At 46.0% G+C, this 24,706-nt stretch overlaps 1 protein-coding gene across 1 annotated transcript in view; it reads right to left on the bottom strand.

Moving 5' to 3' along the window:
* Positions 1-21,016, bottom strand: part of gfra2b (GDNF family receptor alpha 2b) — a 162,438-nt gene extending 141,422 nt beyond the window's left edge. Inside the window, exons 1-2 of the mRNA XM_085462934.1 lie at positions 20,933-21,016; positions 17,125-17,424 (exon numbers count right to left, since the gene is read on the bottom strand). Of these exons, the coding sequence (XP_085319060.1) occupies positions 17,125-17,424; positions 20,933-21,005 (373 nt within the window). The 5' untranslated portion in view covers positions 21,006-21,016. The remainder of the gene's footprint in view (positions 1-17,124; positions 17,425-20,932) is intronic.
* Between the last annotated feature and the right edge of the window lie 3,690 nt (positions 21,017-24,706).

The following is a 24,706-nucleotide window of genomic DNA, read 5'->3' on the forward strand; positions in this document are numbered from 1 at the left end:
TGTCAATCGTTTTTGTGTACCTGGATGACATGCTTTCAAAGGTGCTTGCGGAGCACCAAGTTCACGTGAGGCAGGTCCTCAAATGCCTTCTGGAGAACCGGCTCTTTGTGAAGGGGGAGAAGTGCAAGTTCCACGTGACCTCGGTGGTTTTTCTGGGCTATGTCATCGAGAGGAGGAACTGAAGGACCGACCTTCCAAATCGTCGGCAGCTGCAACGTTTTTTGGGATTTGCAAACTTTTACAGGCAATTCATTCGTGATTTCAGTACAATCACTCTCCCACTCACTAAACTTACTTCTCCCAAAGTTTCTTTCCAGTGGGATTCTGCTGCGCAGCATGCCTTTACCCTGCTCAAGGAGAGGCTTTCTGCAGCGCCCATTCTCCGTCAACCGGACCTCACCCGGCAGTTTATTGTGGAGGTGGATGCATCGGACTCCGGAGTGGGAGCGGTCCTGTCCGAGCAGGAGGATGGCAAGCTCCACCCATGTGCCTTCTACTCTTGCCACCTCTCTCCCGCAGAATGTAATTATGACATCGGAGACTGGGAACTATTGGCCATCAAGCTCGCCCTGGAGGAGTGGAGGCACTGGTTGGAGGGAGCAGCGCAGCCATTCATCATGTGGACGGATCATAAGAACCTGGAGTACCTTCGTTCGGCCAGACGCCTCAACTCCCGGCAGGCCAGGTGGGCTTTGTTTTTTACCCGCTTTGATTTCACTATCACCTACAGGCCGGCGTCACGGAATATGAAGCCAGATGCCCTTTCCCGGCAGTTTGTCAGCACAGAGGAGGAATCGGACCCTGGACCCATCCTCCCGTCCGCCTGTGTTATTGGGGCAGTTTTATGGGAGATCGAGTCGCTCATCCAGGAGGCACAAGAATCTGAGCTGGACCCGGGAACCGGCCCGCCCGGCCGCCTCTTCATTCCTACATCTGTTCACCCTCAAGTTCTCCAGTGGGCTCACACCGCCCATTTCTCGTGCCACCCGGGGGTCCTCCGCACTGTATCCTTCCTCCGAAGCTACTTTTGGTGCCCCTGTATAACAAAGGATACCAGGGAATATGTGTCAGCCTGTTCTACGTGCGCCCAGAATCGTCCTCCCCCGGGCCTTCTTCAGCCTCTCCCCACACCGGCTCGCCCATGGTCACATATCTCCCTGGATTTCATCACTGGATTACCGCCCTCTTCAGGTAACACCGCAATACCATCTGCTCATGTCGACCATTTCTCCAAAGCCACTCATTTCGTCGCCCTTCCGAAACTTCCCACGGCCCTGGAGACAGCTCGGCTCCTCACCGCCCAGGTGTTCCGGCTCCACGGGATCCCCGAGGATGTCGTCTCGGACAGAGGGCCGCAGTTTACGTTCCTAGTGTGGAGGGAGTTCTGCTCCGCTCTGGGAGCAAAGGTCAGTCTCTCTTCTGGGTTTCACCTACAGAGTAATGGACAATCTGAGCAGGCTAACCAGGAGCTTGAGGCTGCCCTCTGCTGCGTCACCTCCCATAACCAATTGACCTGGAGTGAACAGCTTCCGTGGATTGAATACGTGCATAACAGCCACACCTCCATTGCCACGGGCAAGTCTCCTTTTGAAGCATCCCTGGGATACCAACCGCCTTTGCTTCCTGCTATCGAAGGTGAGCACACCGTTCCTTCTGTGCAGGCTCACAGGCCGTAGGTGCCGCCGTGCGACTCGAGCCACCCTACTCCGCACTAAAGAACGGAACAAGGCGCTCGCTGACCACCGTCGGATGCCAGCCCCGGCGTATGCTGTGGGACAACAGGTATGGCTGTCTACTCGCTTTGTGCCACTATGGGTCGAATCTAAAAAACTGTCAACCCAGTTCATTGTCCCTTTTGCCATAGACGCCATTGTTAACCCTGTGTCTGTTCGCCTCAAGTTACCGCACAACATGCGCATTCATAACGTGTTTCATGTGTCCCAGGTCAAGCCGGTGCTCTCCAGCCCGTTGTGTCCCCGCAACCGTTTGTGACATATTTGACAGGAAAACAAGCATGTTTACTTTATCAGGTTTTGGCAGTGTGCGCAGGTGGTTAACAATAGGTGGTGTTGAAAGACCTGTTCTGAAGGTTTGCTTGTGGCTGGTATACGCAGATATTTCCGAACCATGTGTGACATCAATGGGAAAGATGGCGGCGCGTGAACAACGCGAGGCTCAGTGTCTCTCCAGAATCTGCTATTTAGCGGTTTTTTATCTACTTTTAACCGGATTATTCGTCCAGAATTGCTGTGCGTTGCTGACCTACAGCAGACAAGAGCTTCTGGACATCTGGACTCACAACTCCAACAGTTTTATCGCCGATCTCCGACTCATCCCAGAGATCTCCAGAACACCGGAGGCTGCCCACTCTCCCCGGCCGGGCGGAAGTGCACGCAGACGGCGCCGAGATCGTAAACAAAGGCGAGGTAGGCGCGGAGGGCTACGGGCTAAGCTAAAGCTAACACCACACCGGCTGCCTTTACCCAGTATTTTCCTCGCCAATGTCCGTTCTCTGGCAAACAAAATGGATGAGATACAGCTCTCCATCACTAACAACAGACGGATTATGGACTCAAATGTCATGTTTTTCACCGAAACATGGTTGAACAACAGCTGCCCGGACAATGCTATCGAGTTAGCAGGACGCCACACACACCGAGCCGACAGGCTAGCAGATGACTCCGGCAAGACCAGAGGTGGAGGTTTGTGCATTTATATTAACAATGCTTGGTGCATGAACTCCACTACTACTGAGAGTCACTGCTCACCTAATGCGGAGTTTTTAATGGTCAAATGCAGACCTTATTATCTCCCCAGAGAACTCACTTCGATCATACTCACTGCCGTGTATATCCCCCCCGACGCTAATGCTAGGTTGGCCATGAAAGAACTTTCTGCAGCCATTAACAAACACCAGAATAAACACCCCGAGGCTGCTTTTATTGTTGCTGGCGACTTCAACCACACCAACTTAAAGTCAGTCCTCCCCAGATTCCACCAACATGTCTCCTGCCACACCAGAGGAGACAAGACTTTAGACCATGTGTATTCCAACCTGGCTGGAGCCTACAAAGCCACACCCCTCCCCCACATTGGACAATCGGACCATCTCTCCCTGTTCCTTACACCTAGGTATTCACCACTCATCCAACGTGTGAAACCTGCTGTGAGGACAATTAAAGTGTGGCCAGAGGGGACAGAGGCAGTGCTCCAGGACAGATTTAAAAACACAGACTGGAATATGTTCACCCACACAGACCTGGACCAGTACGCCTCATCTGTACTGGATTACATCTCCGAAACCACAGACAGTGTCACCACCCAGAAACGGATCACCATGTACCCCAACCAGAAGCCTTGGATGAACCGGGATGTTCGTCTCCTCCTGAAGGCCCGCAACACTGCCTTTAAGTCCGGAGATGCACACGCCTACAGCACAGCCAGGGCTAATCTAAAGAAGGGCATCAAAAAAGCCAAACACCATTACAAAAAGAAGGTAGAAGAACACTTCTCCAACTCCAACCCCCGACGAATGTGGCAAGGACTCCAGACCATTACAGACTACAGGACCACCAAACCCTCCCCCGCATCCTCTGATGTCTCCTTCCTCAACGAGCTCAACAACTTTTATGCTCGTTTTGAGCGAGGGAACCCCACAACCACAACCAAAGCAGACATGACGCCAGACCACCAACCTCTGACTCTCTCCCCCACCGATGTAGGAGCGGTGCTGAGCAGGATCAATGTCCACAAGGCTGCAGGTCCTGATGGCGTCCCCGGGCGTGTTCTCAGAGCGTGTTCTGGGGAGCTTGCAGGAGTGCTCACAGACATATTCAATCTGTCCTTGGCCCACGCTGTGGTACCGGCCTGCTTCAAATCCACCTCCATCGTCCCGATACCCAAAAACTCCAACCCATCTTGCCTCAATGACTACCGCCCAGTAGCACTCACCCCCATCATCACTAAGTGCTTAGAGCAGCTGGTCCTAGCACACTTCAAATCCTGTCTCCCCCCCACCCTGGACCCCCACCAATTCGCATACCGCCAGAACAGGAGCACAGAGGATGCAGTCTCCATCGCACTGCACTCTGTCCTCTCACACCTGGACAACAACAACACCTACGCCAGAATGCTGTTTATAGACTTCAGTTCAGCATTCAATACAATCCACCCCTCACAACTCATCAGGAAACTGACAGACCTGGGCATCAGTTCCCTCATCTGCAAATGGTTACTGGACTTCCTGACCAACCGCCCCCAACATGTCCGGCTGGATAACCACTGCTCATCTACCATCACAATGAACACCGGTGTACCACAAGGCTGTGTGATGAGCCCTTTCCTCTACTCCCTCTTCACCCACGACTGCAGACCTGCTGATGGTTCCAACACCATCATTAAGTTTGCAGATGACACCACGGTGATTGGCCTCATCAGTGACAACGATGAGGCCGCCTACAGGGAGGAGGTGGATCGTCTGGCTGAGTGGTGCGACACAAACAACCTGCTGCTTAACACCAAGAAGACCAAGGAGCTCATCGTGGACTACAGGAGGAATGCTGACCCACATCCACCCATCCACATTAAGGGGACGGCTGTGGAGCGTGTGAGCAGCTTCAAGTTCCTGGGAGTCCACATCTCCGAGGATCTCACCTGGACGACCAACTGCTCCAAGCTGGTCAAGAAGGCTCACCAGCGCCTCTTCTTCTTGAGGACTCTGAGGAAGAACCACCTGTCCTCAGACATCCTGGTGAACTTCTATCGTTGCACCATCGAGAGCATCCTGCCCAACTGTATAACAGTCTGGTACGGGAACTGCTCTGCCTCGGACCGGAAGGCGTTGCAGAGGGTCGTGAAAACTGCCCAGCGCATCGCCGGACCACCACTTCCTGCCATAAAAGACATCTACAGGAAGCGGTGTCTGAAAAGGGCTGGGAAAATCATCAAAGACCCCAGTCACCCATCACATGGACTCTTCACCCTCCTGCCCTCTGGGAGGCGCCACAGGAGCCTCCGGACTAAGACCACCAGGTACCGGAACAGCTTCTTCCCCACAGCTGTCAGACTCCTGAACTCTGCCTCCTGACAGCTGACCCACGTTAAACTCATGGACTGAACATACACACACACAATGGACAACTGTACCCTCAAACACACAATAATAACATGGAGTGAACCACCACTCACAACCACTAGCACTTTATATAGCCTCTGTAGAAACTATCTACACCCTCACTTATCTTAACTGCACTACTGTATAGCTCTGTGTAAATAATCATTCTGTACATTCAATAATCTTTAATCCTACAACTGTTTACAACTTGCATAGTTCCCATTTCTGTATAGCTGTATATCTCAGATTTCTGTAAAGTTATTTATTTCATATTCTGTATAGTTTTTCATATTTATATCCTGTTCATAGCTTGTACTCACTACAGCCTGTACATACTTAGTTATAGAATATTCACAACATACTTCATACCGTGTACATTATAACATACCATAATAGACCCATTTCTGTAATATACTTACATATCTATACTATTGCTAATATATATTGTAATATACCTATATCACTAAAGCACTTCTGGATGGATGCAAACTGCATTTCGTTGCCCTGTACCTGTGCATGTGCAATGACAATAAAGTTGAATTCTATTCTATTCTATTCTAAACATTTTTCATGCCTTTTCCACCAAGCCAGTGGATCGTCTTCTCCGTTTACGACCTCCTCGCTGAGATAACGGTTCATTTCTATCTGAGCCTTTTCCTCCAGTGTGCAATTTGGCAATTAGTTTGTCCAAACACAGAAATCAGTCCGTGCATGATTACATTGCTCCTCCCATCAAAAAGTCTGGACATGCGTGAATATATTGCCTATCGTCGGTTATTGGACTGACAATTGTCGCTTGGAAAAATTTTACATGTTGCCCAACCCTAGTGGGACCTGATGTAAACTTTTCGATACTTTAGCCCAGTGGTTCCCAAACATATTTTGTTAGACCCCCTTTGTATTACAAGAAAAATCTTCGCGCCCCCCCACCACCCAACCACACACACCCATATTTTGAGGTGTGAAATAACCTCCATCGTGGTTTATTTCACACCTCAAACATTTAGTAAACAATTAAGCAAATACAAGTAAACTGCAATAAATTACACGTAGAAATGAAATAAACTTCTAATTCTTTTACACTACGTCCACACCTACATGGTATTTTTGAAAATGCAGCTGATTCTATGCGTTTGGGCCTTTCGTCCACACGTAAACGGCGTTTTGAATAAACGAAAACGGCAATGTTTTAAAACTCAGTTTTTGCGTTACGTGTGGACGAGGAATACAGAGTTTGTCACGCAACGTCAAAGGTATGTGCCTTTTTTCACGCCACGCTGTGCGCCACGTTATTGTTTGCATGAGATTAATTTCTACAATGACAGATAGAGACAAAATACTGTTACTGTTAATCTTACTATCTTCAGTTTTTACACGCTTACAATTACACACACACAGTTACTGTCCCTCCATTTAGAAAGGCAGAGGCGTCACGGCGTCATTATTTTACGTGTAGTTGTTTTTTCATTTGTAATAATATTCAACATTGCTATCAATAAATTTTTCAAAAATGCCTCTCTGTGCAAAATGGGTTTAAAAACATAAACAACTGTGGGATACTGTGATTTGGACAGGGAGAACAAATTGTGGCAGGATCAGCCTGATATTATTTGTATCCCACTGTAACTTTACTGTATAAAGAGCTAACATCTCCAAAATGTCAGGAGTAGTTATTTATTACAAGAAGTGTTTGTGAACTCCACGCAACATTGTAGAGGCGTGGAGATCAGGGGCAGTACCCCTGGACTGGCAGACCGGGTTGGTGGTCCCCATCTTTAAGAAGGGGGACCGGAGGGTGTGTTCCAACTACAGGGGGATCACACTCCTCAGCCTCCCTGGGAAAGTCTATGCCAGGGTGCTCGAAAGGAGAGTTCGTCCGCTAGTCGAACCTCGGATACTGGAGGAACACTGCTGTTTTCGTTCTGGTCGCGGAACACTGGACCAGCTCTTTATCCTCTCAAGGATACTTGAGGGTGCATGGGAGTTTGCCCAACCAGTCTATATGTGTTTTGTGGACTTGGAGAAGGCATTCGACCGTGTTCCTTGGGGTGTCCTGTGGGAGGTGCTGCGGGAGTATGGGGTGTCTGGCCCATTGCTACGGGCCATTCGATCCCTATACAACTGTTGCAAGAGCTTGGTTCGCATTGCCGACAATAAGTCGGACTCATTCCCGGTGGGTGATGGGCTCGGCCAGGGCTGCCCTTTGTCACCGATTCTGTTCATAATTTTTATGGACAGGATTTCTAGGCACAGCCAAGTGGCGGAGGGCTTTCACTTCGGTGGCCTCAGAATCTCATTTCTGCTTTTCGCAGATGATGTGGTTCTGTTGGCTTCATCAGGTGATGGCCTCCAGCTCGCACTGGAACGGTTCGCACCGAGTGTGAAGCAGCGGGAATGAGGATTAGCACCTCCAAATCTGAGGCCATGGTTCTCAGCCGGAAAACGGTGGAGTGCCCACTCCGGGTCGGGGATGAGTTCCTGCCCCAAGTGGAGGAGTTCAAGTATCTCGGCGTCTTGTTCGCGAGTGATGGGAGAAGGGAGCCAGAGATCAACAGACGGATTGGTGCGGCGGCTGCAGTGATGCGGACGCTGCACCAGTCCGTCGTGGTGAAGAGGGAGCTGAGTGTAAAAGCGAAGCTCTCAATTTACCGGTCGATCTAGGTCCCTACCCTCACCTATGGCCACGAGCTGTGGGTAGTGACCGAAAGAACGAGATCGCGGATACAAGCGGCGAAAATGAGCTTCCTCCGAAGGGTGGCTGGCCTCTCCCTTAGAGATAGGGTGAGAGGTTCGGCCATCCGGGAGGGGCTCAGAGTAGATCCGCTGCTCTTCCACATCGAAAGGAGCCAGCTGAGGTGGTTCGGGCAAGGATGCCTCCTGGGCGCCTCCCGGGGTTGGTGTTCCGGGCATGTCCCACCGGGAGTAGGCCCCGGGGCAGACCCAGGACACGCTGGAGAGATTATATCTCTCGGCTGGCCTGGGAACGCCTTGGTGTTCCCCCGGATAAGCTGGAGGAGGTGGCTGGGGAGAGGGAGGTCTGGGCCTCTCTGCTTAGGCTGCTGCCCCCGCGACCCGGCCTCGGATAAAGCGGATGAAGATGAATGGATGGATGGATGGATGGTGTTTGTGAACTAAAAATAAAAAATGTGGGATACTGTTTGTCTGTGATTTGGAGAGCCCAGCGCGTGCTTCCAATGCAGGGAAAACTAATTGTATTGCAGAGACCTAACTTGGCACTTGTGCAGGTGAAGCCAAAGGGAAGATATGCTTCATCATATTTTCTAGTCTTTGGATTGGAAGGAGGTTGGTTTGGAAACATATTTGGCGATGCTTCATCTCCTGCTTTGCGTTTGTGTGGGAGCCTCGTCAAAAATCTGTTCATTATGCTAGCAGTGTCCAAGCATTCTTTTTTTTTTCTCTTTTCATACCGCGCCCCCCCCTGCAATAGCTCTGCGCCTCCCCAGGAGGCGGGCCCCACACCTTGGGAACCTCTGCTTTGGCCAATCCGGTTCAAGCTACTACCAATGAGCAGGACATTATTCTGGGTCAAGCAAAGGTCTGCAGGAAAGAAATCTGTGAACGTCTGGTCCAAGGCAAAAGTGCCATGAGACCCATGAGGGAAGCAAACAAAATAAAATGATGGAGCTCAGACGTGTGTTGTTTTGCAAAGAACTAACCTCCCTGTGTTTTACAGAAAAAAGTAGCTAAGGCCATTTTTCTCTCTGTTCTGGATTATGGCGATATGATTTATGGGCATGCCTCTGCAGCTGCTTATAAGGCCCTCGATGCTGTTTATCATTCTGCCCTCGGGCCCCGGCTTACAGTCATCATCACTGCATCTCAGATGGAAAAGCTGAATGGTGTTTTCTGTTTAAAGACGTGATGATTGTTTACCATTCTATATTACCTTTATGCTAGAACAACTGCGGGTCCACTCACTGGTGCCCACCAAGAGGATGCTCTTGTAGCTCTCAGAGAATTAAATAACATTTCACCTTCTAGTCATACCTGACTACCTGAAATAATCCTACTCAGAAATCTGATACCATCAGGCCTCCATAGACTAATGCTTTACACGTTCACCTGACAAGCAAGAGCTCACAGATGGATTTGTGACCCCACCCCCCAAACCCATTCCTGGTAATGGGATTAGCTTTGCCATGGTTTTGTAATGTGTGCAACTATAGCTATGTCTTGCGAACAGATGTGTGTTGCAAGCCAAGTGATGAAATCCTCAATCATCAGTCCACCTTAAGTCCGTGTAAATAAAATAAAGAAATATATTACCGTATTTTCACGACCATAAGGCGCACTGTGCTAAAAGGCGCAGTCTCAGTTATGTGTGCCCTTACTGTATTTAACACACACATAAGGCGCACTGGACCATAGGGCGCATACAAGTACCGTATGCGTATTTAAAAATAAAGCGGGAGCAAACCTGAATTCGGTACCTTATGCCGGTAATCGTCATCATCAACAACACACAAGCATACAAGTGTGCATATTTAAAAATAAAGCAGGAGCAAAACTGAGTTTGGTACTCACATTTTTATTACCAATAATCGTCATCATCAACAACACACAAGCATACAAGTGTGCGTATTTAAAAATAAAGCAGGAGCAAAACAAAGTTTGGTACTCACATTTTTATCATCAATCAAACCCATCGAAGTCCTCATCCTCTGTGTCTGAATTGAACAGCTGCGCTAAATCTCCATCAAACATGCCAGGTTCACTGTCTTCACCGTCAGAGTCACTTTCCGTGCCGTGCGGCTCCTCGGAAACAATGCCGGCTTTTGCGAAAGCTCGAACAACAGTGCCAGCAGACATGTTAGCCCAAGCATCTACAATCCATTGGCAAATTGTGGCGTAACTCGCCCAGCGCTGCCTTCCACTCTTAGTGAAACTGTGGTCTCCACCGGTCATCCATCGCTCCCAGGCCGCTCGCAGCCTTACTTTGAACGGGCGGTTCACACCGATGTCCAGCGGTTGGAGTTCCTTTGTCAGGCCTCCCGGAATGACAGCAAGCTCACAGTTCATTTGCTTCACAAGTTTTTTCACATCGGCTGTGAGATGGGCACGCATAGAGTCACAGATCAACAGCGATGGTGATGCGTGGAAAAAACCACCTGGTCTCCTTACATACACCTCCCTCAGCCACTCTTTCATCATTTCCTCATCCATCCAGCCCTTTTCATTTGCCTTAATGATGATTTCTGCTGGAAACTTCTCTTTAGGCAAAGTCTTTCGCTTAAAAATCACCATAGGCGGCAGTTTCTGTCCATTAGCATGGCAGCCAAGCACAACAGTAAAAGAAGACTTTTCATACCCCGTTGTGCGTATCGCTAGCGTGCTGGTCCCCTTCTTCTCCACAGTGTGACTCACCGGGATGTCAAAAGTGAGCGGGACCTCGTCCATGTTTGTGATGTGGCTGGACTGGATGTTTTTGTCGCCGATGTGTTTGCTGCAGTAGGAGCGGAAGATGGCCAGCTTTTCCTTATAATCCGCTGGAAGTTGCTGCGCTACCGTAGTCCTGGTCCGGATGGAAAAATGGCACCGTTTCATAAAAAGTGAAAGTGAAACTGCTTTTAGCCGAATGGTGACCGTCGAAACGCTTCTCCCGCTCGCTCTTTGCTCGATGATCCACCGCTCGAGTCTTTCCTCCAACTCGGGCCACCTCGCCTTATGTCCGCGGAAACTCAGCTGCGTTTTCTTGACCTGCCGGAGCTTGTTTTCCAGCTTCCTCCATTTGCGAACCATCGATTCGTTAATCTTAAATTCTCTCGCCGCTGCTCGATTTCCATGTTCCTCCACGTAGCTGATGGCCTTCAGTTTAAACTGTGCTTCGTAAGCGTGTCTCTTTGCCATTTTCAGGGTTGTTAAAACAACGATGTCCTGCATAATGCACATACCTGTTCTTTTATACAGGTATGTGCGATTGTCCCGGTATATACGATCAACGCCCACACTTCACCCTTTAACGTTCTCATGGTGTTCTCTACTACGTCCTCCTTACAACACATAGGGCGCACCGCGCTATAGGGCGCGCCGCACTTTTTGAAGAAAATCTAAGACTTTTAAGTGCGCCTTATGGTCGTGAAAATACGGTAACAAAATGACAGGCAAAATGTTAAATCAACAGATGATGCAGGTCTTTCCACAGGTGAGTCATGGTGACATCACAGTTGTCATCATCATAGCTACTGTGGTAATAGATTTATTCAGCATCTCTAACCATATCCAGGTTTTTATTCTGTGCCTCACTTTCTGATAATTTGTAAGTTTCCTTCTCCTATTAAGGTGCTTCCACTCACCTCCTTCACATTCACAGTGAACATAATAACAGGTGGGAGGAAACCTCTGAGAGTCTCTGTCACCCCACTTTGTTCCTCCTGGGTGAGTGTTTCTTCTGCAGCCCTCAAAGAACGAATAATGAAAAGAATGCCAGAGGAAAAGCTTTCAGGAAAGACTCCAGTCCTCCATCTCTGGACTCGGCACTCTCCACCCACAACCAATTTTCTGTCCCTCAGCTCATTACTCATTTCCACCCTTCCCTTCAACACCTTCCCGGCAGCTCTCGGAGGATCTGCCGGGCAGAGACACTCACTGGAGAGTCTGCAAAGTGAAACCTGGATGCTGCCGTCAATCACAGCTCTCCTAATTAAGCCACAGGCTGCTGATTTACTCAAGTGACTCACAAAGACCATATTTAAGACTAAGTGAAAGACTCTGTATCAGACTATAAAAGCAGCGTCACGCAGGAGTGAACTACGTGTAATTAGCAATTTAAACACATTTCCAGAGCATGCTGGTATTTCAGAGACCATTTCACTTCTGACTCTTTTCTCTTTCTGTGCTCTGAACAAAAGGATCGACAAAATATTTGCAAGAAAAGAAACGATTACTGGCTGTTGCTGGAATGCAGGTGGGCACGTTACAGAAACCAAAACCAGAGTGAGGCAACAAACTAAACCATAAACCCTCAGAAACACAATGACAAGTAAAGATTTCATCACATATTAAAGACTACATTCAGGAGTGAAGACGCACTTCAGAGGATGTGACAGCATTATTTCTGAAAGTTAGCATCACACAGTGACAGAGTCTTCGCCCATCTACATGAACTTTAATAACAATTAAAGTAAATCTTTGACTAAAAACACACAAATAACCTCCGCGGTGGAAGCATTGCAGTCTCGAGAGGAAAACCCTTCACGAAAATATGTAGAAATGTCTGGAAGGTCTCCTGAACACAGCGCTGAGCCCAGCAGTGAGCAGAGATTAGACTGAAATTTACAGAATTAGGCCTAAAGACAAGACTCAGGTCTAAATGTAACACTAAGGACTAGATGATCTATGTGAGGCCCTCAGCGACCCCAACCTCTCATTTCCAAAACAAAAGACATTTCGTTGTGTGTTAGTTTCAAGGTTTATTTTTTATTAGCAGCCAAAAATCCAATAATCTGACAGGACTAATCCTGATTAGGTTGGAATTTACTGATGATTATTTAGGCCAGAATAACACATAAAGACTTGGCTAAAATCTTTAGACTGGATTAAACATGTAAGAATGAAAATCAGACTAAAGACCAAGTTTGAGACCGAGAACTAATTTTAACATGAATCAGATTAAAAACCTAAGAGTAGATTAAAGATCTCAAACTGGATGTCTGCTGCACACTTTAGTTTCACTCCTGTGTTTGTAGATTTTCTGTGTGTGTGTGATGTAACAGTCATTGTAAAATTTGTATTATTATTATTATTACTATCATTATTATCATTATTTCTTAGTGACATTTTTGTTGTTGTTGTTGTTGTTGTTCTTATTATTATTATTATTATCATTATGTAGTTAAAGACTGGCTCCTCTGATGACCACAGCTCTGAGTTTTGAACCTGTCTCCTAAATCAACCTCTCCAGGCACATAAACACAGGCTGAACCTCGTACTGGGAGAAACTTCGGAGTCTTTTCAGTCTCACCTGTTCTTCCTCCTGACTTCTATTATAAGTTTTAAGCTGAAAAGCCAACACATCCCCTCCTGCCCGTCATGCATGAACGAGACAAACAGTGCAAGAGAAAATCTTTTGTTCAGTGTCACATGAAAGAAAAATATAGCTGGAAGCCAGAACTACAGGAGCACAATTTCTATAAACCCATCAGAAGCAGGATGTAATTAAGCGAGCAGCAGATGAACTTTCCTGTGAGAAACCTTTTAAAGCTTCTTTGTAGTCACGCTGACGTTCCTAGCAATCTGCACAGACTGCTGCCATGTTCAAATCATTTTTAAGATTCATGACTCAAGGCTGCGCGCCACATCAAGCCATTTACCTGCACCCTTGAAATCCTGCTCATTAGCTGAAAGTGCACAAACACTGTTTGAGTTTTTAACTTTGAGTTGTCACCTTGTTCAAGGTTTGGAGAGGACTGTAGTCTCTGATGCGACAGCTTTGTAGCACTGATCATCATCCCTCATACCCACTAAAAAAACATAACTATTGATTCAATTCAATTTTATTTTCAATTTTATATATAGCACCAATAAAATAGTCACCTCAAGGTGTTTTAATACTGTAAGGTAAAGACCCTACAGGATTACAGAAAAATCCCAACAATCACATGACCCCATGTGAGGAAGTACTTTGGCAACAACATGAAGGAAAAACTCCCTTTTGACAGGAAGAAACGCGTTAATGCAGCGTTAACATGGTCATCACGATTAAAAATTTTAACGCGCTCAACCCATCTGGAGCGCAGAATGAACAAACTTTTGGACAAACTGCCCGATATGCATTGACAGAGACATTTCAGGGATTTTGACTCAGTAGGGTCGGATTAACAATTAACCCTCCAGATGGGTTAATTGTTAATCGCGTTAGTTAGCACTGACAGCACTAAAAAAATATAAAGTCGCCAATTTGGGATTTCTTTGGCTCTAAACCAGATGAAAGAGGTAAACCTAAGGATGTAACCAAAGTGGTGTGCCACTTGTCCAGACGTATAGTGCGAGCAAAGTACTCAAGCGCGACTAATTTGCATGAGCATGTACGTGTCCACCATCCGGCTGAGTATGCGGCGATCACTAGCTTCTGCAGCTCCATCAACAAGCATTTGGGCGCACTCTGAGGAGGGTGCATTTGCTCACAGATGAAAGAGGGTGCTGTTAAAACAGCGCTATTTTTTTTTTTTTCTGTTGACTGCTTCTATTAGCTCCATCATTATTAGCAAACTTACTGATGGGCAAATAAATCTCCCCTGTAAAAACGATAGTCAATATATTCGTCCAATCGCCCAACCCTAATTCATCCAGGTGTCCATCATCAGGCTAAGTAACCAGGTAATCCTCAAACATCTCACCAAACCTGGACACCCATCTTCAGTACCTCCCCAAGAGGCTTCCAGCTCTTCTGAAAGAGGACGGCAACTTCTGCCAAATACTTTCAAGTCATTCAGTTGCACAGTCGCCTCTACTGAGGCTCTGTGTTGGAAGCTTGATGGTTTCTGAACTCTGCAAGCTTTACCTTTAAGTGTGAAGTCATGGCTCCTGTTTCTTTTTCCTCTGCTTTTGTGCAAGCTGGGCCCAGTTGAGGACTGACTTTCAGTTCCACCTCCTCTCAGGGTCCAAACTGGACATATTCTGTGACAGCTAGCATTGTAATTTTCACGCTCAGGTCCTGTCTTTGAATAAACACAGTGTTTCTGGTCATCAGCCTCTAGCAGGGCTGGAGGATTGATCAGATTATAATTTGGCTTTTAGAGATGATGAAAACAAGGCAAGCTCATTTAATTTTGTCCAATAAACCAAACACTCCCGTTGCCCCTCCCTAAAAGTCATTCACTGTTGGTTTAGCTTGAGCTAAAAGTCACTAAAAGAGAGATTTTAGTGAACAAGATCAGTGCAGAGGAAATAATAAAGGTTTGGAAGATCATTAAGAACTGCACATGACTCTGTCTCTGGATCTCAAAGCGTTTCTCACTGGTCCACCTTCAGCTGTGTGCGACCAAGATGTTTGATCGCCAGGTTAAGATGTGATGCTTTAATGCAAAAAGACTCTGAAACACACTGCAGAGCTCAGACACATAAACACAGCACGAAGGAAAGCCGTGTGAGCACGTGCAGTGTTAGTGGGTATAGATATTTGTTCTGCTGCGTGTCAGACAGCATGTTTGTGTTTCTGTACATTACAACTTTGTCAGGCTTAAACACACGGCCTGTGTGTCTCCGCACAGCATTGTGTGTGTGTGTGATGTGGAGACTTTGCTAGCTTTGCTGGCACTACAGAGACATCCTCAATGGAAAGGAGAACAAAGACAAAGGCTCTTAATGAGCTCTGCCACTGCCGAGACCTAAACTAGGCCAGCCAACGGGCTGTGTGCACGTGTGTGTGTGTGGCAGTGGGATGTGAACGAGCCACGGGCGTTATCCAGGTGACTGAGAACGCAGCAGCTCTGCAGCGAGCGAGCGTTTCATGTGAGCGGCTCGTTTGTTGTGCTAAAATTCCCAAAGAAGCATCTCGGAAAGCCGTCAGAGGCTCGTCTGTCGGCGCACCGCTGGAGCGCTCGCGATGGACACTTTAAAAGGATTAAAATCATTTTTAGGTTCCTCTGCAGAAAACCAAACAGCTAAACAAACACGCCGCCCTCCCTTTGTAAAATCACAAAGTCAGAGCTGACAAAGTTTGGAACACAGCCCCGGGTGAACCTCAGCGTTGCTGCAGGTTTATTTGGACTGAGAGTTTTTGGGTTTTGCAGATTTCAGTGAAACATGGCAGAGGAAGGGACGCCTGACACCCACAGCCATCACACTGATGGCTGTGGGTGTCTGTAGGCAGCCTGGGGTACAGTGCTCTGCTGTATGAACTGTGTTTCATATACACCTGACCTGGATGTGATGAAGTCACATGTCGAATACATGCTGTGAAGCTATGCTACAGCTAACTGTCTGTTATTATAGAAACTAAATGGTAGTAAAGCATCTTTACTCTGAGCCTTTACACGAGATTTACCGATAGATAAAATCAACACTCTTTGACTTCATGTATTTACAGCTAACTACCATCTGGATTTTAAAAATCATTAACTGAGTCCAGTCTGGGGGTCCATAAACACCAATCCCACTTTTGTCAACAGCCCAGCTCACACTCCACCCAACCCCAGGCCCTCTGGGGCGGTGGGCTCACTGAGCAGCAGATCCATGTTATTCAGTAGGTGTCCAACCAAGCCTCATGGACCCAAAACCAGGCGCTCGATAGATGGTGGGATGGTTATCAATATCGGCCCTAAAACTCCAGCATCAATAATGAAATAATAGTTTGGTGAAATAAGAGTAATCTTAAAAAAATAGCACAAATATGAGTCGATCTGAACCAGCAGCTGGCCCAGGTTAAAGGTCACCCACTAATCAACATGATTGCAGCAATTTTGTCAAACAATCAGTAATAACTCCCTCAAACCTGACTGCACAGACACGATCCCATTGTCATTAGATTCAGGGTGGCTCGTGCTGCTGAGAATTTCACTACATCTACTGTCCATCACACATAAACAGCCAGAAAAACAACTCTGCCCAGGATGCAGAACCTGCAGAGATTGAGGGATCAGTGATGCTTCCCTGACAATCCAGAGGAGCATGAAGAATCCAGCCAATTCAAATTATACTGATGAAAAACAGCAGGGCTCGCACTGCAGACACAGTGTAACTCATCCATTCCCCATTCCTGTCAAATCTCTTCATACTCTGGTGATGATGTCTGAGCGTCTCCTGAATAAACACACTTCCTGTCACATCAGACTTCAGGCTGCTCCCCTGCACTCTCTCACGTCTTTAGCTGCTGTTTGCAAGTGCTCACTGAGTAAAACTTTCTCTACTTTCTGTCTGCGCTTCAGGCCAACAGACGACCTCAGCGTGTGAAGAGAAGACCTGACATAAAAACACCAGCAAGCTGCTGTGCTCCATCGGCGGCAGCAGGAGGCTTTATTAGCTCTGGACAGGGCCCAGCATGGGAGGCTTACCCTCAGTCAGGCCCATGTGGATGCTCCAGTAGTTCTGCAGGCACTGCAGCTCCTTCTTCATGCCTCTCTTGCAGCGGCAGTCGTAGAGCGGCGAGTCCTGCAGCACCTCCAGCGCCCCCTGGCACTCCTTGGAGGCCAGCATGGCGCTGCGCTCCTTGTCCCCGCCCGACAGGCACTGGCGCATGATCCGGTAACGCGAGCTGCACTGGCTGTTCTGGTTGCACAGCTCGGAGGCTCGGACACAGTCTAGAGGTTCCCTCCAGCCGGGGGTGCCGAGCTCCGAGTCACAAACGCACACATCTGCAGGAAAACAGGGAGAAGGCGGGAGTTAGACACAGAGGTGTTAGCTTCACTCACTTCCTGTTTACTTTTGTGATCATTTTATCTATTTGCAGTCATTTTGTGTCTCATTAGAGTCACCGTGTGTCTCTGCTCTGCTTTTTGTTAAATTTTTGTGTGTGCGTATGGTCTTTTTAAATATTTTTCCAATATTTTTGTCTCTTTGTAGTTTTTGGCACCTGTTTACTGTCACTTATTGCTTCTTTGTGATCTTTTTCCACCTCTTTAACATAGCAAACTAATCAGTTCAAACAGAGCTCGTTTAAAACTAAATGTAAAAATATTAATGGGGCTGTTGGTCAGATAAATGTGCGTCTCTGCAGACTCAGGCAGGCTTTTCCTCTGGTGCAGGTGGAGGTGTGTCTGTATGCTATGCCTCAGTTTCTCAGCTGTAACTCAGGATTGCAGATTGAAGGCTCAGTGATGGATCTCGGATCGAGATGAGGTGATCTCCTGATAAGAAGCTGAGGATAAAGCCAGCACGTGTTCATAGAGCATCATATCATATATGTCTTCCTGTTGTAGGTTATTGTTGTTCCAGCGGCCGTTAGCTGTGACAGAAACATATGAAACTGAAATAGGAAACATTAGAAGGCATTGCGCGGATGTCCTCAAGAAAATATCCCACACTAATCCGGTTCGACATCTCCTCCAGGGCGCACAGACTCAGCTCCATCTGTGTCGAGCGTGGCCTTTGTCAGGCAGTTCAACAGCTTCCGTCCAGCAGAGACAATAGCATGCGGGTGAATCCAATTAAGCGAGCATCACAGGGACCAGATAAATTAATGTTTACCTGTCGGCAGCCACAGATAGCAGGTGTGTGCATTTCGTGGGATTTCAAGGGTTTTCAGAAACAGGAAGTGTGTGTGTGAGCTGCTGGAGTCATTATTTTAGAGACATAACATGCTGAACGCCAACAAACAACACGATCTAACGGTTAACCGGCACAAAACCAGGCAGGAGGGTAAAAGTAAACTATTACATTACATGCCGCTGACATTTCACAGTCCCAAAAATTACCTATGATAACCAGAAGCATAATCATATAATAATTCTGTGAATGAATATAAAGGCTGTGTTATAGAGAGGAAACACGATGTGGAACAAACACACATTCAGATCTTTGTCCTTCAGTGCGCAAAGCACCATAGTCCTTCTTCGAAATTAAAAATGTAAAGCGCTGTAGTTCTCCTTCAAAATAAAAGTGCAAAGAGCTGCGGTTCTTCAAAATAAAAGTGCAAAGAGCTGTAGTTCTCCTTCAAAGTAAAAGTGAAAGTGCTGCAGCATGCTCCTCCTTCCATTTTCCTCGTCCCTGGTACAGCTCCTGAAACCTCACATGTGGACCAGAAGCTGGGGATCATGGCTTTCACAGTGAGTAATCCAGACTATGAATGGTTGACCTCATGCTGTGGACAGATCATCTCACCCATTCTCTCGGCTGAAGTTTGATTCGTTTGGCATCTTCTTTGTGCCTTCTGCCCATTGAGGGACCTCAAAGTGAACTTTCATTTAGGAAGATTTTCACCCTTATCCTCCATCTTCTCTGTGTTCATACGAGCCTAACCACAGCTCTGCAGGTAACGACTGATATACCTCAACCTGCCCTCCAAATATTGCTGCTGTTCAGTTTTTTCTTTCTGTCTAAAGTTCTAGCAGGGAAATCCTTCAGTGAGAACATCTGGAGAACATCTTTGGACCATTTCTAACTGTCAGATGTGTTTCAGAGCTTCCTGATTCTGGGATTTGAAGAAGACAATCAGGTGCTTGAGCTGAACTTGTTTTTGTCCTTGCAGATGTTTGAGCTCTCATCTGAAAGGCTTTACAGTTCAGAAAGCTGACGGCCGTCCCAGAGTTTGAGGTGGTGAGATCAGCAATGATGACGTGAAGAGCAGTGCAAACTAAAGCTAAGCCCACCTCTCGAAGAGGCAGCTGTTTCTTACAGGTGAGCTGTCTGTTACAGCCAGGTGGACCGTTAACCCGTTACTCTCAACTAACCATGAACCTATACTCTTTGTAATCCGTGTGAAAACATTCATGAACGAGGCTGTTACTGTGGGTTCATCCACATCTTTATATGCTTTCTATGGTCTGCAGTGAATACTGATGTCCCACACAGGCTGTGGTCCCTGAAGTCCTCCTTAATCCTCACAATCACTCGAGGAGGCTCTTCCTGTTCACCTGGTCTAAGGAGAGCACTGTGGAACATAGCCACCTCAGAACCGGAGCTAGTGGAGCTGCTGGAGCTGGTGAACAATGCTACACCTTTAAGCTGACTGGACCGGGACTGACGCCTGAGACCTGAGACCTGAGCTGGCCTTCACTGAGTCTCCTATGATGAGTAACTGATGGAAGCTGTGGGACACTCTGCAGGCTCCCCTCATCTCACACTTTATCAGCACCTGACGCGATGCTTGCAGGGGACATCTGCACATTGTATCTGTAAAAAATAACCTGGATGACTCTACAGACTTTCCTGTGGTTAGTGCTAGGTCAGTAGGGCACCAGGCGCCCCCTGCTGGAACAGTGGGACAAAATCCTGTGCTGCTCTCATGAAACGTGCATTTACACTCTGCAGAGACACAAAAAAAAGGTGGCACGAAAAAACACGGCTCCACACTCTGTTTGTTCCACTGCAGACAGAAATGCTCCAGCACCACAAGCTTGTGTCACCCACCCCACAGCTCCACCTCAACAAGCTGCAACACATCAGACCAGTGCTCAGAACCAGGGGCAGAGGAACAGCTCCCACAGGTGAGGGCCACACAAAGAGCTAATTACTGGACCTCGGGGTAACGATGTGACCTTTCAGGGGTACGTGGATGTTTGTGCAGCAGTAAAAAGTTCAGATTAAAATATTCAGGATCAGAACAAATGTTCCCGAGACCTGCTGTCCTCAGTCCTGGTATCAAGCATGGTAACAGCATCTTTTAGTAGAAGCTCACAGTAAGGCAGAGGTGTAGAAGTAGTCAAACCCCTAGGAGTACAAATAACTACACCCTGTCAGGGATAAAATGGCAGTACCTCAGAGAGTACTTCACCTGAATATATTTCATTTACTGAATGTAACAAAGATGCTCTTTATGGCTCTGATGATCAATAGAAACATAATAGAAATCCAAACAGAATGTACAGCAGAGTACACACAGTACTCTGTACACCAAGTACTCTGTAAACACAGTACTCTGCACACACAGTACTCTGTACTATTCTAACACGTCACGGCTGGTACATGGGTCTGAGGGTAAGGGCGCGCGCTATTTGTCTGCGGAGATTTAAAAGTTAACTTCATGCACTGCAACATTTTCACTTGTAATGGAGTATCTCTGTGAGTATCCGAGTACTCCTTCTGACGGTTACTCGGTGTTTCAGAGCACGAGAGCATCTTTAGACCCAGCTGACTGACAGAGGCGCAAACCGAGCCTCTGCCCTCACCTGTGCGCGTGCACGCGGGCAGCGGAGGTGTACTCACCGAGCACGAGCAGCAGGCAGACGACGCCGATTAGGATCATGTCGCGTGCTGCTGTAATCCCACAGGAAGTCATGGTTCTCTCGCTCTGAGCGTCGGGGTCTCTCACTCTCTCTCTCCGCACATCACGCGGACTGCCACCGACATAGTGGCACTAGCACGAACCCCGGACACGGTGGGATCCCCCCCTCCCACCCCGCCGTCCTGGGCTCACAGCAGCCCCGGCAGGGACGCAGAAGAAGACGAAGAAGCGTGGGAGTCTGGGCAGGAGCGCATGCTCCGGAGCGGCTCTCCCGGAGATGGAGCTCTGTCCTCGGTGAAGAACATCAGCTGCCCCCGATCACTCCGCAGCTGTACTCCAACTTTCCGGGCTCAATGTGACTCTGTCCGCTACTCTTCCTCCTCTTTGTCACACACACACACAGTCACACACCGGAGCTGCCCGGTGGGTAACGGCACGCGCGTCTCCCGCCGGTTAGAATCTACTCCAGTAGCAGCCTCGTGCGTCTTTCAGCAAGCCCAGCGCGTGCGAGCACTGAGGAAAACCTCGAAACCTCCTTCTCCTCCTCCTCACCCCCTCCTCACCCAAAACTCAGACTCTCTTTCGCTCTGTCTCTCTCTTTCTCCCTTTCTCCGGGTGTCAAACGCACGCGCGTTTACTCCTTACGTTGACCCGGAGTGTGACCTCAGAGCAACGTCATCTGACTGAAAGACACGATCTGCTATTACTGTAATGACTGTTTATTTATTTATCTTTTATTATTGAAAATGTCCCAGGTATTTTATATTTTAATCATACATTTTATTTATATTCATTTTTTATTTACATATGAATGTATAGTTTTAGTGTAATTATTTTTGTTATTTTACATTTTAATTATTGTCATTATTAATTATTAATTTATTTTTATTCTTCGTTTTATTATTTACCTTTTTGTGCTGTAGTTATATTTTTCCTTATTTCCCTTTTTTAAACTTATATTAAATTAAATTAAAGTTAGAATCACATAACTATAATTAATTTTTTATTATAATTTCATCTTAACATATTTTTTTTGATCTACCTTTATTATTTTAGAATATATCACACCCTGGAGGACGGGGCTGTGGCCCCCCCACACTCCCTAGCAGATCGTTACATGGAGAAACCTTTGGAATACAAGCGCGCTGATCCACACAGGTATGCACACAGGTGTTCACTGCTCGTAGACCCAAATTACACCTTTCTTGGCTGCTACTTCGAAGCACATCTGTCCTGCGTGCTGCACAACAACATTGAATATTTAGTATTTACTGCTGTTTACACTTAGCTAGATTAATGCGATGGTGTTGTGTTTAGTATGTTGCTTTGTTGTTTTTTTTTTTTTTTGGTCTTTTTTTGCTTGTTTTCTATTCTTCTCTCAACAGGTGATCCAGGAGATTTTTTTTTCTCCCCCCCTTTCTCACTGTCCCTCTCCCCTTCTGTTTTTCCTTTCCTTCCTCTTTCTTTCTCCCTTTCCTATCTCTCACTCATGTCTGTCCCGTCTGTAACATCTGAAAATAAAATATAATAAATAATAAAAACAAAGATCGACCAAATGGACCAATACGGCAATGCCACGATGATCCATTTGGCAAAGTAAATCCATTGGGTATCCTTGTTGGTCTTCAGACAACAATTCTGATGGCTAAAGAACCAAATGGGACAGGCGGGAAAAAAAAAAAAAAAAAAAAGAATATATCACATAGATTTATTATGTCTTTTATTTCTAATTCCTCTCCAACTCCATAATGCTGTTGTAATTAGTGTGAATGCTTGAAAAGCATTCACAGTATTGTTATTCTAATCTTTATTAGTGTGAATGCTTGAAAAGCATTCACAGTATTGTTATTCGAATCTTTATTAGTGTGAATGCTTGAAAAGCATTCACAGTATTGTTCTTCTAATCTTTATTCTATTTTATTCTGTATTCCGTACGTTTTTTGTACTCCTACTCCTTCAAAACCGTTCAACTTAGAAAAACCATTCAAACACCATTAGATTCCTCTTCTTTTGGACATGACTGCTTCTATTTTTCTCATTTTTAACATTTATATTTTTAATTTTATTCAACTTTATTCAACAAAAATTTCCCAAAATTTCCCATGTATTTCAATGGGGAGACCCTTCAAATCCTCATTCAACTTACTCATTTTTAAACTCTTACTACTTCCACATACATTGACATAGAGCCACCATTCAAACTTTAAAACGAAGACAAGACATTCAACTATTCAACTTGTATTTATCTTTTCAATATCTATTATACTTTTTCTTCAGTTCCAGTTTAAGTTTCATGATGTTTTTTCACCCGTTTCAGAGTTTATAATGGGTGTGTATGGGACGGAATGTTGGGGCTAGAGTGAGACAGCTCAACTGCTAGAGTGAGAGGAGCAAAAAAATTAATCTTAAAATCTTTTTTAAAACTGCTGCTGTGTCCACAGCGTTTGCTCTACAGGTATGATTTTACCCTCAAAACGTAGCCATGGCTGTCCTCTTTCATCCAATGTGTTTACTATTGTACTAGGTGTTATGGTTCTTTCATAAATGCCACCAATGCACAGCCTCCTCCCTCCAACTCTTCCATAGACTCTAATGTTAAAATGGCTCAGAAGGTTCGTTTGAAAATCAGAAGAGCATGGTGTCTTTCCACTGTCACCACGTCCATATAATAAGCTCCACAGGCATGAAAACTGAGAATTAGGTAGACTAGACATTGCTGTCGCTCACGGTGAAAGAATTTTGTCAATACGACTTTTACTTTTCATTTGGGAGCGATTTGTTTCGGCCTGACTTTTCTGTTCATTTTAAGCAGCAAAAGTGAGGTGCATGTCTGTGTCCGTGTGTATGGAGCCCTTGGGTGCGGTCACTATAGCAACCAGGCTCACACCTGCCTGCTTAACGAGCTCTCTCTCTCACTCTGCCAAGATTCATCTTAAACACTTCTCTTTCAACTGCTGCTGTGTCCACAGTGTTAAAGCCATCATTTTACCCTCAAAACGTCGCCATCGTTGTTCTTTTTCCAACATCTTGTCTTTCAAAGCTCAGAGATGTCAACTTTTTAAACTGTGTGGGTCCAAGTGGAGGGATCACATTTTAGTCATTCAGTGATTCAAAGAATATGACCTTTTAATATTCTTTCAGATGTTTTCTGACTCTAAATGTTCTTTTCTCATTTCTTAGGTTTTTCTAATTTACAATTAAAACATTTTCAGCTTTTTTCCAACTTCTGTGTGAACATCAGCTTTTAGCACGTTTGTTTTCAGATTAAATTTTCTTCTTTTTATCTAATTCAAAATTTTTAAATTAAATTCAGCATTTTATTCATTTCAGTGCATACATTCAGATTCAAGCATTCACACTGCAGTTTCTTCAGAAAATGCACTTTCTAGTTATTATTATATTTTATCTATTCCGTACGTTTTTTGTAATCCTACTCCTTCAAAACCGTTCAACTTAGAAAAACCATTCAAACACCGTTAGATTCCTATTCTTTTGGACAACACTGCTTCTATTTTTCTCATTTTTAACATTTATATTTTTAATTTTATTCAACTTTATTCAACAAAAATTTCCCATGTTTTTCAATGGGGAGACCCTTCAAATTCTCATTCAACTTACTCATTTTTAAACTCTTACTACTTCAACATACGTTCACATAGAGCCACCATTCAAACTTTAAAACGAAGACAAGACATTCAACTATTCAACTTGTATTTATCTTTTCAATATCTATTATACTTTTTCTTCAGTTCCAG

Source organism: Copadichromis virginalis, linkage group LG7 (genome assembly GCF_057382275.1).
Source record: "Copadichromis virginalis isolate Kocher_CV1m ecotype Utaka linkage group LG7, C_Virginalis_male_GT1.1, whole genome shotgun sequence".
Taxonomy (NCBI): Eukaryota; Metazoa; Chordata; class Actinopteri; order Cichliformes; family Cichlidae; genus Copadichromis; species Copadichromis virginalis.